Here is a 16,845-nt window from a genome sequence, read left to right as displayed (position 1 = left end):
TTATCTACTAACTTTATATTCTGCTTCTCCTAAGAGAGATAACACATACAAACTAAACAAGTTAGCAAGCAAACTAAATGATTCATAAATTGAAATCTTGCTCTCATCACTCGGTTTCATTTTCCTGTTTTCCATACAATTTGCGTGTTTTTGAAGATTGTGAGTGCTCTCTGAAAGGGTTGTCATGTGCAATCGAAAAACAGTAATTGGCCATTATATGTACATCCCAACGTCCCTGGTAGCACCGCTCTGCATATTTGAGATCCTGGTAGAACATTTCATCTTGCTCTGTGACGCTAAGAAATGAAGCTTTAGGCTCGTATTACAACAGAGTTGGTTAAACTTGTCCAACCTTATGTTTCTTACAATTTCTTTTGTATAGATGGTCCTTAATGTTGCCTAGGAATTTTGTCACTACTTCTTTGAGTGCACTCCATTCATCTTCCTCAGTATTGGTCATAATTTCTGTGAAATTTTTGTCCGTCATCCGTTTATAAATCTGTGGTCCATCAAATATTCCTCCTTTGATTTTTGCATCCGATAATGTGGAAAATTTTGTGAATCTGAAGTGCGGACTATTTTTGTCTAATCCCTTGACATACTGTTTCATCATTTCCAGTTTCATGTGCAAGTGTGGAAATAACATTTTTTCATGATCAACAAGACTTACATTCCAGACATTTTTGGATCCTGATTGAAGTTGCTCCCTTTTGAGACCTATGTACAGTACCCCAATGCATATTTTTTGCCCTGCTATCCCATTCATATAGGAAATGGGAAATTTTGTTTACCCTTTTCGTTGTCCCAACACCAGTCCAATGACCTTCAAATCGTTGCAAATTTGCCACTAATTCTCGTGATATTTAATTCTTTCAAGCACAACCTTACTGTATAATGTTTAGGACAGCTTTGTGGAGTGTGTAAGTGGTATGGAAGCCAGAATGTTGTTGTTATGAACCAAAACAGCCTTAAGACTTCTTTTGGAAGAGTCAATAAAAAGGCGACAGTTGCTAGGATAATATTCTTTCTCTCCCAATTGATGCAGAATATTTCAAACATCTGTACAAAATACAAGTTGATCTTTTTTGTGAATAATAATTTTGAAATTCTTTCTCACAATTTCTGTACCAGGAAAATGTAACCCCAGATGCCAGCATATTCTTTTCGCATAGTCTTGAGCCAAGTAATTAATTCTTTTCTTTGGTTAACTCAAAATCCGTGATCAAATCATTCAATTTGGATCATGTAAATTTGTTTGTTGGTGTGCCGTATTGATGTGGTTCGAAATCCATTCCTTCAGCGTCCAATTGCAAGGAACTGCTTTCAATTTCATCACTCAAGTTATCTGTAGAGTAGGTACTGGAAAGCCAGGTCCATGAGGAACGGGCCGAATAGCTGACAAGAGGTTTGGACAACCTATTTAATTTTGTTTTTATTTTTATTATTGTAACCAACATAGTCATACAAAAATAACAGTCGTTAATAACGTTTCTGCTCTCGCGTTTGCATGTGTGGGGCAAACGGCACTGCATTTCATTTGCCCTCATACCAGTAATGAAGTCCCTCGACACAGGTATTGCATGCAGTATGAGGCGCGAAAAATTTGTTTTGATCTCCAACTTTCAATTAGAATTAAGAGAAATAAAGTTTCTTCACAAATGAGTCTATTTGATGCACCTTGGAATCGAACACACAAATTTCATAAATGTAGCAAAACTTTTGAGGACTTTGTTTACACTGCCTTCAGTGCACCTGATACGCTAACCATGACGGCCTAAAAATACTAATTTAAAAGTTTCATGAATAACGATCGATTGCAACACAGTTTTTATATTGATATTAATGCACGGATACAAATGAATATAAAACATGTACTAAACGCGTACTTGTTGGGGTGCGTTTCAAGCACAACTGACTATGAAAAGAAATGACAGCTCAATATAAACATCGGATAGGGACTGGTGTTTAAAACACTTCTGTTTATCCAATTAGCATTGGACAAAAGCAAAACTGACAATCAGTTACATGTTCCTCGGAAGCTTTGGTACCAATCGTAATGAAACTCGGAAACAATTGTTCTCTGTTGTCACACAAAAGAACTTGTCACAACCTTGGCACATTACTTTTGTTTTCTTCGTACAACCTTTGTTTTTACATCTTATGCTATTCTTTATGTCCATCATCACAGGCAAGGGTTGCCTTTTCTTTTGGCACGGTGTGCCATCAGTCCCATTGCTAGTTCTTGGTCTTTTGGCAGATACCTCATCTTTGCTGCCCTCAGAATCATTCAGTACATCTTCTTGAGATAAAAAAGATTCTGCAACATCAATCTTGAAGTCTAGAAATTGGTTGATATTCTTTCGTTGGGCTCCAACACCTAATCTGTCCATTTTGTATTGCACCCAGCTGTTTGCAATGCTGAGATCAATAAAATGAAATATTGTCCTCACCGTCCATTTCTTTGTTCTGCTGCTCATTCTATAGTAACTAATAATTCGATCAGTAAGATCGATACCTCCCATATAAAAGTTGTACAGTCTTACGATTGCAAGACGAGGAACAATGACCATCCTTTTTTGACCATAGATGGCAAGAGTCTTCTGGTTGCACTCCCATTTTCGTCGATGATAACAGAACAGCTTTCTGATCATACCACTTCACTATATAAATTGCCCTGTCCTCTCTAACAGACTGATCTGAAGTTCCTCGAGGCATTTTGCTCATCATCTTGTCATCAGTTAGATGCACTGCACGTGGCACCCTAGACTTCATTATTGTGCCCATGCTTGGGATATTCCTTTCTGCTAACTTTTATAAAAGTGGTAGTGATGTAAAATATCTGTCAAAAAATACATGTGTCCTACCTGGTAAAGTTTCACATAGTCTTAGGACAGCAGATCCACTGACACCAAGCCCTGAGCTCTGACCTGTTGCTTCAGGGAAGGTTCCCTTGCCTTGGTAAATTTTGAAATCAAGAACCAGACCTGAAAGAGCAGCAAGTACAAAGTTTTTAAGGCCTTCAGAATTTGACTTCCCTCTGACAAACTGTTTAAGTCTGCAAACGCCAGTAAATGGTATAATTTTCTCATCGATGGCTGCATTTCCGTCACGTGGCAATTTCAAACACCCCTCCTTCACCCTCTGTAATATTGGCCTGACTTTCCATAGCCTATCAGTCTTCTTAGTTTCTTCAGAGACCGTCATGTCATCTGTAACTTTTAAATTAGCCCTGATACAAAAATATATATCACGGGTTATTCTGTCTGCAATTGCCGGTACTCTTGTTGACCTGGCCCAATACTTCTTAATGTGTGGATAACCCAAACAAGACATAAGAATGCTGGCCCCAATAAAAACTAGCATTTCTTTGTCAATAGCAGAGGCTTCTCTGTCACTTGCAAGTATCTCATGTTAGTAAATTCTGTCATTTTATGCACAAAATCAAAATACTGGTTCAGGTAGTCCGAAGCCTTCCAGCCTTCACGTTCAAGTGGTGATTCTTCTACTGATGGTGCAGGAATTATAAGGCCATCAAATCTGGAATGCCATAATTATAGAGTTAGTAAATCATCTCGGCCTTAATCCCCACCACATGCTAGAAATTCTGAGAAAATCACAGCAGTGAAAATTTATGGGAGCATATTTAGATATACTTACCTCTCTGATTTTCTCCAAAAATGTCTTCTGCCTTGAAGTCTTTCCCGTCCATCATTATCTGCAACACTTGGAATTATTTTCTTCATTTGAAGCGTCTGTCACTTGCTGCAGGATAGGCGTAATCACATCTGAACAATCTTGTTCATTCTCGTCACTTAATTCAAGGTCTGATAAATCGCCATTTACGAGAATATCCAAAATACCATCTGCATTCAATGATCTGTACCCTGTAAAGTTAATTATTCTGCTTTAATAACAATAAAATAACCAATTTTATTTAATACTTGCTGAAATCACAAAACTGCTGGCTGAAAGTTTTAAGTTATTGTAGTCATGGTATTAATGTCAGCATGTACCGATGTCCATTACAATGGACATTCAGTTTTAATGAACATTGCACCTACTTACAGCATTTAAACATATCAATAAAGATTATAATATGAAAATATTTAATTATTAGTATAATTCTATGGTTTCAAAGTTTTAACGTCATACATTTTTGATTCTTATTAGGTAAATAACAAGGGACTCTTACCTGCCATGATTTCCCTCCACTACAGGAAACAAATGCTTGCTTGTTTTGCTTCTTACTTGAAGTAGCGGTCAACAGATGGAAGCACTATATAGTCTGTTTGCTTGGACACTGGGTTTCTATGCCAACAAATGTAAATTCAGAATACTGTGAAGAAAAACAGATGGACATGGGATCTCAGGAGGTTATACAAGTGGTCTGAAATAGCAACTCTACTCTGTCTTACCTGCAGTCCAACTTCCCTTGCACTCTTAATATTGCGTATCTAAATTTCTAAAAGTAGAACTCAGAACTTCTGCCCTCGCTTAAATCTCAATATGTCATCTTCACATACAGGAATAATCACGTGTTTCCCTCCCTTGATGCGTAACACACTATTATTCCAAAGTGTTGGGTGAGAATATCTCTCACCGTTACAACTTACGAATGTCGATACTACAAAACAGAATTGCAACAAAACTAGACGTGATACGAAAAAAAGACACTTTTTGGACTCAGGGCATCAATTTCCATTGAAAAACATACTTTATATTTTACCGCAAAATCATGTTTCTAGTGTAATCAGTGGATCTAATTTGCAATCCATTACTTTCTTATTAAAAAAATTAAATTGGATTAAAATATAATAGCATGAAATAATGCATTGACTTTGAAGTCCAACTCGTTGGCTGAATGGTCAGCATACTGGCCATCGGTTCAGAGGGTCCCGGGTTCGATTACCGGCCGGTTTGGGGATTTTAATTGCTTCTGATTCATTCTTCTGGCTCGGGGACTGGCTGTTTGTGTCCGTCCCAACACTCCCCTCTTCACATTCACACAACATACCACACTACCAACCACCACAGAAACACGGAATATTGATTACTTCCCTCCATGTAGAGTTTGTGTCAGGAAGGGCATATGGCCGTAAAACAGGGCTAAATCCACATGTGCGACACAGTTCGCACCCGCAATTCGACAGGTGTGGGAAAAAGCAGTAGGAAAAGAAGAAGAATGCATTGACTTTAAAGGGAAGTCCTGCATTTCAATCAGATTAAAAGTTTAAACAATATAATAAAAATACACAAAGATAGTTAAAAACAGAGTTAAAAAGTAAAAACTTTGTTACATATAAAATTATAAATAGATTGAAACATCACGTTTAAAACATGATAAAAAAAAGACCATATCCCTCATAAAACAGATGACGAGGTCTACTGACATCTCAGCCTATCTGTTGATTGCAGTTTTCTGCCACTAGCTTCCCTTTTCTTAATGATTGCTTTGTTGGAGGTCTCATTAAATTACTTATTTTTCCTCCCGATTCATCTCTTTATGGCTGTCTTTACTGTATATACAACCATGTTTCTGATGTTGTCTTGCTGGATTGCACCTGAACCCTTCACTTCAGCCAACATCTCAAACAGTTTCTAATCTCAACTAGTAGGTAGGTGATTTCTGATTTGCTCCTTGGTTATGTTGCTATCTCCAAGCATTCCACTTTATTGACCATGTTTGTTTCGGTTTCAGGCTAATCCTAGTTTGGCTTTTAACCAAGAAATATTTATATCATTACTTGACCCATATGGGCATTCCTCATGCCCAGTACTTGCCACCCTGAGATACCCATGTTCCTTTGTGCAACTCTCTGTGGGGGAAGAAAGTAGATCATTCCTCAAAAGCCTCGGCATTCCAGCAACAGAAGGCGTTGCTCTGGTAACGAGTCAAGATCTGTATTCTCTTCTCCCATGCTTGTACCAGCTACTGGCTGTCCTTCCTCTTGTGATTGCACTCACTGCATTTCCAGCAGATGATTCTTTTTTTTTTTTTTACAATTTGGTTTACGTTGCACCGACACAGATAGGCATACCTGCCAACTTTCCCGATTTAGGCGGGAGACTCCCGATTTTCAACAGATATTCCCGCCTCCCGATTATTATTTCTCCCGATTTTAGCTTATTTTTTGGTGAACTTCAAACATTTGTTTTCATATCCCGCCATTTCAGCTTTGTACGCCAGTGGCCAGAAGTCCTTCGCTCAATGGCCGCTTTCAAATGAAATATCGATGTTTATTAATACGAGAAATGCACACGAATGTGCGAGGTTTATTAAAACCTATATATCACGACGCGTATAGCGATTGTCAATCTCTTGTTCTTGCGTGCTATGTTCGTGTTCGTTCACTTCAGTCTACCGCAAAAAATAAATTTCATAATAAATCCGTATTGTCAGCCTCAATAAGAAATAAGGTCTAATTGATAGAGTTGATTCCACCTTTACAGTACAATACAGTATTCTCTTTTATTGTATTTTTAGAAAAGGGACATGTTTCGTCTCTTCTGTTGTGAGACGTCTTCATCCTAAGCTATTATGGTAAAAACACATGATAATCTTTAATACTAAAAACAATGACATAATATTAAAATGTTGAAGAGTCAAGGTGACTCAATCTGTCACATTTAAATACAGATTTTTAAAAAACACAGTTTTAATGTACAAAATCATGATCTGGGGTTTTAATTAAAAATATGCTAATCTGATTCAAAATTTCATGCTAAAATCAGAGTTCAAACTTGAAAAACATCGATGTCATCTTGTGTTGGAAGCCTTGAGTACGTGAATATCTGATCAAACAGGACTTGTTTATAGGTGGAATAACTCAATATTGAATTGTATTATGTGGTGGGACAATTCTTGCAATCGGTAATTATTTGAAAAATCTAAAAAGAAAAAAGGAACAAAAGGTAAGAGACTTGTACGAAATATTGAAATAGATAGTGTTTTTACGGCATCTGAGTATTTACTTCTCCGCCTTGTTTGTCTCTCTCCTTTGTCCGGCCGGCTCGCGTGTGGCTCCGTGAGGGACTGTTGTCTGCTGTTAATTGTGAGCTAGGAGCGGCATGTTCCAGAGCAAGGGTGAGGGGATTAGTAGTAGGGGGAGTCGAGTGGAGGGGAGCGGATGAACTAAGAACATTACAATTGTTGGTATTTTGAAAAAAGGTTTTTATAATTTCTTCAAAAAGGATGTTGTAAGCTTTGGAAATTTCGTTTTGATTACTGTTGGGGTTAATTCTTTGATCAATGTCAATAAAAATATTTTTTGTATATGTTGAGAAGAGCACCTTTATTAACTATTTTTAGGATGGAAAGATCTTGTTCAATGTCGGAAAATGAATGGTTGTATTCAGACATGTGACTACTCATTGCTGAGAATTTACCCTATTTTTTGGCATTAACGAGTTCTGAATAATGAATATAAAAGCTGCGTCCTGTTTGCCTAATATAGTTGGCGGAACAGTGGGGTACAATTCAGTTTATAGACTCCTGAATTAGAGAATTTAGATCTGGTATTGATTTTATGATGTTTGAAAAACGAAGTAGAATTATTATTAACAGTCCTAAAAGTTAAATTAAAGTTCTGTCTTTTAAAGAGATTTGCAATTTGGTATATGTTATCGTTATTGTGAGTAAATGTGATGTAATTCTCTCTTCTTTATTTTTCCGACGCTTTTCAAGTTTGAACTCCGATTTTAGCACGATGTGACCATCTTTTCAATTCGTTTTGTACATTAAAATTCGATGGGACTTTTATCATCCAATAATAGGGAACATGCATGATCCAGGGTTTTAATTAAAAATATGCTAATCTGATTCAAAATTTCATGCAGAATTCAAAAATGTGATCAGAATGTACAAATAATAACTCCAAACATGATAAAAATCTAAATCAATGTACGAAACTGTCACGTGACGCAAGTACGCGATCTCATTGGTCTGACGTCATCGTACAGGTTGACTGAATTAGAAAACGAAATAACACATAGTGTGCTGTGAGAAGCAGGATACACTTCACGTATTTCTACTTTATGTTAGTGTCTGGTATGGTTAAATTCGAGGTCTAGACATTGGATAATAATCTGAGCGATATATTTTAGGCTTAAAAAATGAATCCTGCACAGACAGTGAGGCAGAAAACCTAGAAATGGTGTAGAGTTGCGATATGCAATAGCACATCGCATACCATCCCAAACAAATTGTTTATAAATGTTCCAAAGACGCTAAAACTGGGGAGAAATGGATTTTGGCGTGCCGGAGAAATGCTGGTGATATATCGGAAAAGTCTACAGTTTATTTTTTTGAAGATTTTAACGTAAGATGAATTTGTTTGAATTTTCAATCACTTTTCCATGTCAGCTGTTGTAGTGGTAAAATTTTAATTTTAATGTATGATGCTTTATTTAAATGCTTCAATTACATCTTGGAATATGAAAGTAATAAACAGTGCATTAATTAATACTGATTATTAAAGTATTCTCCAAACCTAACCTATGTTTTGGGTGATCCATGTCAAGATAATAAATCAAAGGGGTTATGAACCATTTTGACAGCTCTAATTCTACCAATTTATCTTGGCATGCAACAGTTATTTATGTCTTTATTGAAGAGCTTAATTTGTAAAGAAATTTAGGCTATATCTAACTACACTACAATATAACAAAGAATAGGCGTGTACATCATGAAAGGAAACAACATGAATTTAATAAATGTATAACTCTACACAAAACCAATGCTTGTCTGTTGGGGTCCTATAAGTTAACAATGCTCAATTATAATAATTATCATAATATTAATGAAATAAATAACATAATTGCACACAGGTGAAAATAGTGATGTTGGTGTTTAAAATATTATCCAACTAACCTAAGTTTTAGGTTATACAACTAAGTCAATAAACCAAAGGGTAAAAATACCGGGCGAGTTGGCCGTGCGGTTAGGAGCACGCAGCTGTGAACTCGCATCGGGGAAATAGTGGGTTTCAAACCCCACTGCCGGCAGCCCTGAAGATGGTTTTCCGTGGTTTCCCATTTTCACACCAGGTAAATGCAGAGGCTGTACCTAAGGCCACGGCCGCTTCGTCCCATTTCTAGGCCTTTCCTGTCCCATCGTCGCTGTAAGACCTATATGTGACGGTGTGACGTAAAGCAAACAGAAAAAAGTCAAAGTCACAGCACCCAAAGACATTTCTGTATTGAACGACTAAAATGTCACCAGGATCCTTTTTTGCCTGATATGCTCAGCTTGTTAAAAGCCAAATGTAATTAATGTTATTGGCTTTATGCCCCGCTAACTACTTCTATGGTTTTCGGACACGCCGATGTGCAGGAATTTAGTCCTGCAGGAGTTCTTTTACGTGCCAGTAAATCTACCGACACGAGGCTGACGTATTGAGCACCTTCGACTACCACCGGACTGAACCAGAATCGAACCTGCCAAGTTGGTGTCAGAAGGCCAGCACCTCAACCGTCTGAACCACTCAGCCCGACTTGTGAAAACTAGACGAAGTCATATTTATCTTTATCATGTTTAACTTTTTCCCTCCACAAAGATATTTAATGTTTCTCTTTCATGGGCCCCGGAAGTGGGTAGGCCAGTTGTCCCAACCATAAATATATATTTTTTTGGGAATGATAGATTATAGCCCTATAGTACTATGATCTATCTTTCTTTCTTTCTTAATCAGTTTATCCTTCAGGGTTGGTTTTCTCTCGGACTCAGTGATGGATTTCACCTCTACCGCTTCAAGGGCAGTGTCCTGGAACGTGAGACTTTGGGTATGGTGATGAAACTGGTGAGGAGGGCCATTACCTCGCCCAGGCGGCCTCACCTGCTATGCTCAACAGGGACCTTGTTGGAGGATGGGAGGATCGGAAGGGATAGACAAGGAAGGGGGAAGGAAACGGCCGTGGCCTTAGGTTCCTGGAGGAGAAGTGGGAAAATACGAAAAACCACTTCCAGGATGGCTGAGGTGGAATTCGAAACCCCTCTACTCAGTTGACCTCCCGAGGCTGAGTAGACCCCGTAAAACAACTTGCAAAACAAAAGTTTTATTCTTCATACTAGCTGATGTACCCGTGCTTCGCTACGGAATTCTACATTGCATACGGAATTCTAGTGAACACGTTGTGAGCAAGATTGTTTTAAATTGATTAGCTTTTAACGTTGCCCTAGAAACACGACGGGGAAGATTTTTTTTCTTTACGTCGCACTGACGCAGATAGGCCTTATGACGACGATGGGATAGGAAAGGTCTAGGAATGGGAAGGAAGTGGCCGTGGCCTTAATTAAGTTACAGCCCCATCATTTGCCTGGTGTGAAAATGGGAAACCACGGAAAACCATCTTCAGGGTTGCCGACAGTGGGGTTCGAACCCACTATCTCCCGATTACTGGATACTGGCCGCACTTAAGCGACTGCAGCTATTGACCTCGGTAGGACGGGGAAGTCACCAAACATCTTTTCTCATATGAAGACGGAGTTAGGGAATTTTCTCTGTAATGGTAGACCCACTTGCATACCATCAGTCACAATCAGGTTGGGGAGTTTTCCTTATAATTGTAGACACTCACTCTCCACCTGCCATTTTACATCCTCAGAAAGACTGTCTTAGTGGTTTTCCCAACTGAAAGGAACATACATTACAATGACGTCAGTAGGAATGGCGCGATTAAAGCAATGCTTTCATATGAAATAGTCGATCAAATGAAACACCACATATTTTATCACTTTTAACGTACACTGCCGATCTAAGAGTCCAAAGTTCCAGAGCTGGAATGACCAAGCCGCAGACAGCCGTGATCCGTGAACACTCTTTGTCTATTTCTCGGCGGGGAGAGGGTCGAATAGTGGCGACTCCCAGGGCAAAAACTATGCCCTTTTACTAATCTGTTTTCTAGGAGTACCTGATGAGTCGGAAAATATCAATTCACTACAATGGCGGTGGAAAAATTATGTGACTTGGAGGCAAATTTTTCCTCCAAGCCAGAGGAGAAACCCCCTCTTCACTGATGATTTGGAAAAAAATGAATGTAGAATTTAATAAAAGTGAAGAGGAAGAAGCCTTTCCTAAGAAACGACTCTTTTCAGGGTTCAATTTTGAGTTATTTAGTGAAATGCGGTGCTATAAATTGGAATAGGCCTAAATTATTATCCTTGACCAGGTCATACTACTACTACTACTGCTACTACTACTACTACTGCTGCTGCTGCTGCTGCTGCTACTGCTACTACTACTACTACTACTACTACTACTACTACTACTACTACCAAGCTCGATAGCTGCAGTCGCTTAAGTGCGGCCAGGGCCCTGTTTCATAAAACATCTTTCACTAATATTATTAGTAAGAAACCAATAATATTAACTAATAATATTAGTATTATGTTTCATAAAATTGTTAGTTGTTTCATAGACAACATGACTAATAAAAGTCACTCATAATATTAGGATTATTTCCATGAGTGTATTTTGACTCATAATTCATATTATTAGTGAAACCAAAGTGAGTGGTATTTTAATATTTTGGCATAAAATCATGAAGGTCACTGAAATGGTAGACTCTGATTCAAATAGTGATAAGGAACGAGTGTAGGTATTCACCGTTCAATAAATGTTACGTCAAAAACAGCCTGTACTGACATGTAACAAACATATGAATACCGTTACAATGGGAGATTTAGGTTAGATTACATAACTTTTGAGTATTTGCTTGATTGGTAGGTAATAGAACGTTCCATTGCAAGGAATGAAGCATAACCTTAAAATAGCAGGTTCGCATTGCACTCCACCGGTTGGTAGTGATTCACAGTATCATTGTGTTTCTCTAGTGCAGTTCTGCTCGGACACTCCAAGTATCTTTTAAAATCTTGGCTTATATCACCAGTAAACCAAGATGATGCTGGTGATGATTATTGCTTTAAGAGGGAGTAGGCTACAACTAGGCAACCATCATCAATAATAACACTAATCAGATAGAAAAATGGAAAGGATCCAACATTTTGAAAAATGAAGGTATCGCCTAAAGAAAGAGAAGGGCCCTGGCAGAAGTAAGTTGAAGCAATGGCAGGACTCATCTCAGTGCCCCATGTTCGCCAACACACGCTCCCAAGTTGTGAGCCCTGGGACCCCTTTTAGTCGCCTCTTACGACAGGCAGGGGATACTGTGGCTGTTATTCTACCGCCCCCACCAACAGGGGTGGTAAACAAAGATTTTGCTAGTCCATCTCAACAGAGATTTTTAAGAGCACATGAAATAAAAAAGTAAAAGGAACAAGGAGACTTATAGTGTGCAAAAGGCTGCGAATAGTTGACGTTTTAACTCGATCACTTTCCGCAAAGAAATTTTCTTCTCACATTATTTTCTCTTCTTTTATCCATTTTCATATGTATTGAAGTTACAACAACGAAAATATCAAGTGAGCCTTTTGAACATGTGGATTAATAATCGGTTGTAGTCAAGCATTAGCCTGCAATAGACCGATTCTAACCTCCATTTGTATCAGCTGACTAATGAACTAATAATATTAGTGAAGATATTTTATTAGTCATGTGTAAATCTTTATGAAACAGAATTTGGTTAACTAATAATTATTTTTATGAGTTCTAATATTATTAGCTAATATTATTAGTTAGTTTTATGAAACAGAGCCCAGTATCCAGTAATCGGGAGATAGTGGGTTTGAGTCCCACTGACGGCAGCCCTGAAGATGGTTTTCTGTGGTTTCCCATTTTCACACCAGGCAAATGCCGGAGCTGTATCTTAATTAAGGCCACGGCCGCTTCCTTCCAATTCCTAAGCCTTTCCTATCCCATCATCGCCATAAGACCTGTCTATGTCGGTGCGACGTTAAGAAAATAGAAAACTTTTTTTTTTTTAATAAGTCTGCCTCTGCCTTAAGTATGCACACTGCTCATTCAAAACAGTGTGTCAGAGTAGGGATCGAACCGCTGGAATACTATGATGAACCAGTGAGTTACGTACCAGCAGTATCAGAAAATGTTTGAACCAGAGGAATGGAATGCTAAAGAAGAACGTTTTGTAACTCTCCAGCTATTTCCCGCTACTACAGTATTCAGTCAGGCTATTATACGCGGTACGCAGCAGTAATCCCATCTGTCGGAGTTGAGAGGCAGCATAAGAGACAAATAACATCACAACAAACAGTGGTCAGTGTAATGTTATTGTTGATGAATGTTATGCGCTTTCGATATTGTAGGCCTTCACATTTTGTTTTCTTCAGACTCTGAAATACCACTCATCATAGTCGGTACGGTAAAACTGAATAAAACATAAATGATCGGATATTGTATTCTTTGTAACTTTTGTTATCTAGTACTTTTCGATAGGGCCCAAAACACAGGTGTTTAAAAATGAAATTTTAGGCTCATTCCCCTTAACTACAATTTTATCCAAGGTGAATAAAATTGTTTATAGTTTAGACTGTGGATTATTATTCCCCGACTCTATATACCGATTTTCATTAAATTCTATTAACCCATTTTCTTGTGGCTCGGCGTCGATCTGGACTTAGCAACAAAAATACAAATTCATGAATATCTGTGTTATCATAGCCGGTACAGTAAAAATGTATAAGACATAAATGGGCAGAAATTTAATTCTATATAACTTGGTTATTTAGTATTTATCGATACAACCACAAATAATATCAATATTAGAGAATTAAATTTTAGGCCTTCCCCTAAACTACCATTTCATTCAGCGTGAATAGAATTATTTATAGCCTAGATTGTAGTGGCTTGTTCTCCGACTTTGTATAACAGTTTTCAATGAGATAGGACCACTAATGACGTAAATATTTAAGAATTAGATTTTAGGCCTTCCCCTAAGCTACCATTTCACTCGGTGAGAATAAAACTATTTACAGTCTAGATTGTATCGTCTTATTCACCGACTTTGAATACCAATTTTTATTAAGATAAGACCACTAATAACATAAATATTTGAAAATTAAATTTTAGGCCTTCCCCTAAACTACCATTTCTATCAGCGTGAATAAAATTATTAATGGCTTAGATTGTAGCGACTTATTCCCCGACTTTTTATACCAATTTTCATTAAATTCTCTTTAGTCGTTTTCTAGTGATGCGTGTACATACAAAGAGACAGACAGAAATTACGGAAAAGAAAAAAGTGCAATTTCTTTTTACTGTGGACATGACCGATACAGAAATACCATTCTTTCCAAATTCTAAGCAATGTACAGACAAAACTCTTATTTTATATATATAGATTATTGTTTACTACGTTTTATTAAATTTACTCTGTTTTAGTTTGTTTGTATATTTTAATGTGTTTTTTAAAATATTAATTTGCATGATATATCATTTTAAGGCAATGTCTTGTTCTACCATAGTCTATCATCTATCGTTTTACTGAAAGTAAGGCATTGCAAATTAGTTCCACTGATTATTTTAAACTCGCAATCATTGTTCATCATCCTCTGTTTTTAATTCTAGTCAGTGGATACATTTTAAATTTTAATTATCAAGTCATCCATCTTGTACCATTAGTGGCTGATGACCTGAGATGTTCGACCCCTTTAAACAACAGGCATAATCATCATCATCATTATCAAAACAGTCCTTGAATATTGTTTTATAATGAACTAAAAAAAACTTAATATTCAGCAGTTAAAATGAACGTGTTTATTGAGTACAGTCATATTTCCATTACTTGATGCGGTGTGCAGTACTGTTGTTACGAAGTTGAACTTCTTGTTTTTTACAGGGAGACCAAACTACGGATGTAAGCAAAATTTATGTAGCATTTCCATATATTATAAATTTCTGCAACCTTACCCAAGTCCGTAATAACACTGGTTATGTTCGCAATATAAGAAGAGTTCAGCAAGCTCCCTATCCTTTGGTAAAAGTTCAGTCTGATGAGTTAAGCAGTGTGACAGGTAGGTTTGCATTTGATCTCTATGTATAGTGAATAAAAATGCATTAGTATTTTTGTCTAACCTTTAATGGTGGTGGTTGTTTTTGATTCAGGTCGAAGAACTGTTCAGAGTAATAAGAGCCACCATTCCAAGGTCCCCACATCTGGAGGACTGAAAGATGTGAATTCTTTATCAAAGGAAAGTGGATCAGTGCCTAAAAAGCAAGGAAACCTTACTAATGGGAACGGCAAGAAGAACATTAAAAAGTACAAGAATTCTGGAGACGGTCCTGGAAATATAGCTCGAACTATACTTAGTAATCTCAATATTTTTGGTGTGTAACAAATATTTGTCTCTCTCTTTTCACCTGCTTATCACATCAAGTATTCCTTTCCTCTTTTACTTAAACTGGCAATTTTTAATTTTTTGTAGCTAATAAAGGAAATACTAATTCGGCTGTAACAAATGTCAGCACACCCGTGGCTTCTGGAGCTTTATCAGTGCCCACTGCATCTGTAATAAGCAAAGGTACTATACCAGCTCATCCAAATTGTGGAACTGATTCAGTTTTGGACGCTGATTCAAGTAGTACAAAAAGTGGACGACGACCTAGTGTAGATACCGTTTCCACATATCTGAGTCACGAGTCTAAAGATGGAGAGCTACGAGCTTCTCAGGTAAGCATTTCAATCATCTCACTCATGTTATATAATGTTGCATTTAGTTGTAAATAATGTAGTGAACCATAATGAATAAATTTGAGGCCAATTAATAACAAATTTTCACATCCCGAAGTCCACGTTCACTATTGGATTAAAATTTTATATCTCGTATGTTAATTGTTTAATGAGAACTCAAATGTAGGAACACATATACAACGTGCGTTCCATAAGTAATGCGACCAATTTTTTTCTGACGCAATTGTACACCGCAGCTTGTTCTAACCTGCTGGGCTAGGTGGAGGGGGGTGTTAGCTTCAAACACTCTTTGTCTCATTCGGCAGCAAACAGCCAGAGAGTCAGGACATGCGTTTCCGTCAAGCCCGTTTTGAGTTCATGTAACACGGCACAATGGATCGTTCTGTAGAGCAACGGTACGCTATCAAATTTTCCGTTAAACTTGGGAAGTCCGCCACCGAAACGTTTCCATTACTTCAACAGGCCTTTGGTACTGAATGCTTGTCCAAATCACAAGTTTTCTGATGGCACAGGTTGTTCATGGAGGGCCGAGAGGAGATAACCGGCGAACCTCGCAGTGGACGGCCATCAACCTCACGAGTCGACAAAAATGTGACGCATGTGCGCGATTGTTTGAACTCTGACAGACGGCTGAGCCTTCAATTGATAGCACAAACTTTAAACATGGCAAAAACAACAGTTTTCCGCATTGTGACTGAAAAGGAGGGTTTCGCGCTGCCGAAGCGACATCAGGGACACGTGGAAAGTTCATCACGACAACGCGCCGAGTCACAGTGCCTTCATTGTCAACGACTTCCTGGCCAGAACCAACACCCGATTGGTTCCCCAGCCTCCCTACAGTCCTGACCTGGCTCCCGCTGACTTCTTTTTTTGTTTCCTCGCTTAAAAGAAGTCATGAAAGGAAAACATTGGGACACGATTGAAAGAATCCAGGCGCATGTTACATCGCCTCTAACACATTACGGAAAAGGCCTTCCAGGATGCCTTCCAGGCATGGAAACACCGCTCCCAGAAGCGTATCGATGCAAGAGGGTGCTATTTTGAAGATTTTTGATAATTTGTACGAATATATTCAATAAATGATTTTTTATGAATTTGGTGACATTATTTATGGAACGCACCTTGTATATCTGTACATTCCTGACTTTCACCTGCTACTTTATTTTGAATGACATGGCGCGTCCCAGGTGGCGGATAGGGGGGTCCTAACTGGCTTGCCGGTGGACGTGAGGGAAATAAAAT

The 16,845-nt window shown here is 38.0% G+C and overlaps 1 protein-coding gene across 1 annotated transcript in view; it reads left to right on the top strand.

Moving 5' to 3' along the window:
* The window catches only part of dx (deltex), a 148,445-nt gene that overhangs the window by 44,529 nt on the left and 87,071 nt on the right, over window positions 1–16,845 (top strand). The window contains exons 3-5 of the mRNA XM_067141850.2: window positions 14,752–14,926; window positions 15,018–15,239; window positions 15,338–15,582. Of these exons, the coding sequence (XP_066997951.2) occupies window positions 14,752–14,926; window positions 15,018–15,239; window positions 15,338–15,582 (642 nt within the window). The remainder of the gene's footprint in view (window positions 1–14,751; window positions 14,927–15,017; window positions 15,240–15,337; window positions 15,583–16,845) is intronic.

The sequence above is a fragment of the Anabrus simplex genome, chromosome 2 (genome assembly GCF_040414725.1).
Source record: "Anabrus simplex isolate iqAnaSimp1 chromosome 2, ASM4041472v1, whole genome shotgun sequence".
In the NCBI taxonomy this organism is placed as follows: domain Eukaryota; kingdom Metazoa; phylum Arthropoda; class Insecta; order Orthoptera; family Tettigoniidae; genus Anabrus; species Anabrus simplex.
This window is presented reverse-complemented; position numbering and strand designations above follow the sequence as displayed.